Raw genomic sequence first — 2,829 nt, forward strand, 5'->3', positions numbered from 1 at the left:
AGCACAATTTCATAATCCACAAGCAATTTAACTTATTCAACTGAAAATCATCAAACCAAACCTAAGCTAATCATTATATCACAAGAAAGTAAATAATTAAAAAAAATATAAACAAGAGATAAAGTTGGAACAATGTTACCATGGTGGGGTGTCTCCCACCAAGCACTTTGGTTTAGAGTCCTAAGTTGGACTTGCATGGCTTCATTGGTCACTTAGAAACTTCCCCAAGGAGGAAAATCTCCAACTCCTTGGCATTCTTGGGTTGAGTGTGATAAAGTTTCACCCGATGACCATTGATTTTGAACTTAACTCCGTTGACAGGGTGAATCACTTCCACCACTCCATAAGGCTTGACATCTACCACTTTAAACGGCCCGTCCCATCTAGGTCTTAATTTCCCGGGCATCAATCGCAACCTTGAATTGTACACAAGTACTTCATCACCTATCTTAAAGCTCTTCCTCCTAATATTCTGGTCATGGAATGCCTTAGCTTTTTCCTTGTAAAACTGAGCATTCTCATATGCTTCCAACCTAAGGCATTCTAATTCCTCCAACTGGAGCTTACGTTCCATTCCCGCCCCCTTTAAGTCCGGATTTCAATTCTTCACCGCCCAATAGGCTCTATGTTGGATTTCAACTGGAAGATGGCAAGGTTTCCCAAAAACAATACAGAAGGGGCTCATTTCGATTGGGGTCTTGTAAGCAGTCCTATAGGCCCATAATGCATCTCCCAATCTAGAACTCCAATCCTTCCTCTGTGGGTTAACCACATTTTCTAAGATTTTCTTGATCTCTGATGAGCGGATAATTTATACGCTTTTTGGCATTGTTTTTAGTATGTTTTTAGTAGAATCTAGTTACTTTTAGGGATGTTTTCATTAGTTTTTATGTTAAATTCACATTTCTGGACTTTACTATGAGTTTGTGTGTTTTTCTATGATTTCAGGTATTTTCTGACTGAAATTGAGGGACTTGAGCAAAAATCAGATTCAGAGGTTGAAGAAGGACTGCTGATGCTGTTGGATTCTGACGTCCCTGCACTCAAAGTGGATTTTCTGGAGCTACAGAACTCGCAATGGCTCACTTCCAACTGCGTTGGAAAGTAGACATCCAGGGCTTTCCAGCAATATATAATAGTCCATACATTGGCCAGGTTTAGACGACGCAAACTGGCGTTCAACGCCAGCTCTCTGCCCAAATCTGGCGTCCAGCGCCAGAAAAGGATCCGAAACCAGAGTTGAACGCCCAAACTGGCACAAAAGCTGGCGTTCAACTCCAAGAAGGACCTCTACACGTGCAGCACTCAAGCTCAGCCCAAGCACACACCAAGTGGGCCCCGAAAGTGGATTTATGCATCAATTACTTACTTTTGTAAACCCTAGTAGTTAGTTTATTATAAATAGGACCTCTCACTATTGTATTAGACATCCTGGATCCTGGATTGTATTCTAATCCTGTGATCACGTTTTAGAGGGGCTGGCCATTCGGCCATGCCTGGACCTTTCACTTATGTATTTTTAACGGTAGAGTTTCTACACTCCATAGATTAAGGTGTGGAGCTCTGCTGTTCCTCAAAGATTAATGCAAAGTACTACTGTTTTCTATTCAATTCATCTTATTTCGCTTCTAAGATATTCATTCGCACCTCAACCTGAATGTCATGAACGTGACAATCATCATCATTCCCTATGAACGCGTGCCTGACAACCACTTCCGTTCTACATTAGATTGAATGAGTATCTCTTAGATCTCTTAATCAGAATCTTCGTGGTGTAAGCTAGAATGATGGTGGCATTCAAGAGAATCTGGAAGGTCTAAACCTTGTCTGTGGTATTCTGAGTAGGATTCAATGATTGAATGACTGTGACGAGCTTTAAACTCATGATTGCCGGGCGTAGTGACAGACGCAAAAGGATAGTAAATCCTATTCCAGCAGGATCGAGAACCGACAGATGAATAGTCGTGCCGTGACAGGGTGCGTTGATCATTTTCACTAAGAGGATAAGATGAAACCATTGACAAGGGTGATGCCTCCAGAAGATTAGCCGTGCCGTGACAGGGCATTTGGATCATTTTCCTGAGAGAAGACCGAAAGTAGCCATTGACAATGGTGATGTATCACATAAAGCCAACCATGGAAAGGAGTAAGACTGATTGGATGAAGATAGCAGGAAAGCGGAGGTTCAGAGGAACAAAAGCATCTCTATTCGCTTATCTGAAATTCTCACCAATGAATTACATAAGTATTTCTATCCTTTATTATTTACCTTTTAATTATCTAATCCAATCACATTTAACCCTACCTGACTGAGAGTTGCAAGGTGACCATAGCTTGCTTCATACCAACAATCTCCGTGGGATTCGACCCTTACTCACGTAAGGTATTACTTGGACGACCCAATGCACTTGCTGGTTAGTTGTGCGAAGTTGTGAACCATGGTATTGACATCATGTTTTTGGCGCCATTACCAGGGAAAGAAAGAGCGATAAATTTTACACAATTAAAGTGTAATCACAATTTCTGCGCACCAAGTTTTTGGCGCCGTTGCTGGGGATTGTTCAAGTTTGGACAACTGACGGTTCATCCTGTTGCTCAGATCAGGTAATTTTCTTTTTGTTTTCTCTTCAAAAATTTTTCAAAAATCTTTCAAAATTTTCTCATCTGTTTTCGAAAAAAAAAATATAAAAATGTTTTCAAAAATGTATTTTCTTCAGAATTTTTAAGAATGAAATCTAGTGTTTCACGAAGCATGCTAAGCCTGGCTGGCTATAAAGCCATGTCTAAATTCATTTGGACTGAGGCTTGTAATTTGTTATCAAGAGCAAG

The 2,829-nt window shown here is 40.5% G+C and overlaps 1 protein-coding gene across 1 annotated transcript; it reads right to left on the minus strand.

Annotated features, from left to right (window-relative positions):
- Positions 209–574, minus strand: LOC107607185. The gene has a single exon (XM_016309161.1). It carries the CDS (start codon positions 572–574, stop codon positions 209–211), a length of 366 nt encoding a protein of 121 aa, XP_016164647.1.

The sequence above is a fragment of the Arachis ipaensis genome, chromosome B07 (genome assembly GCF_000816755.2).
Source record: "Arachis ipaensis cultivar K30076 chromosome B07, Araip1.1, whole genome shotgun sequence".
In the NCBI taxonomy this organism is placed as follows: Eukaryota; Viridiplantae; Streptophyta; class Magnoliopsida; order Fabales; family Fabaceae; genus Arachis; species Arachis ipaensis.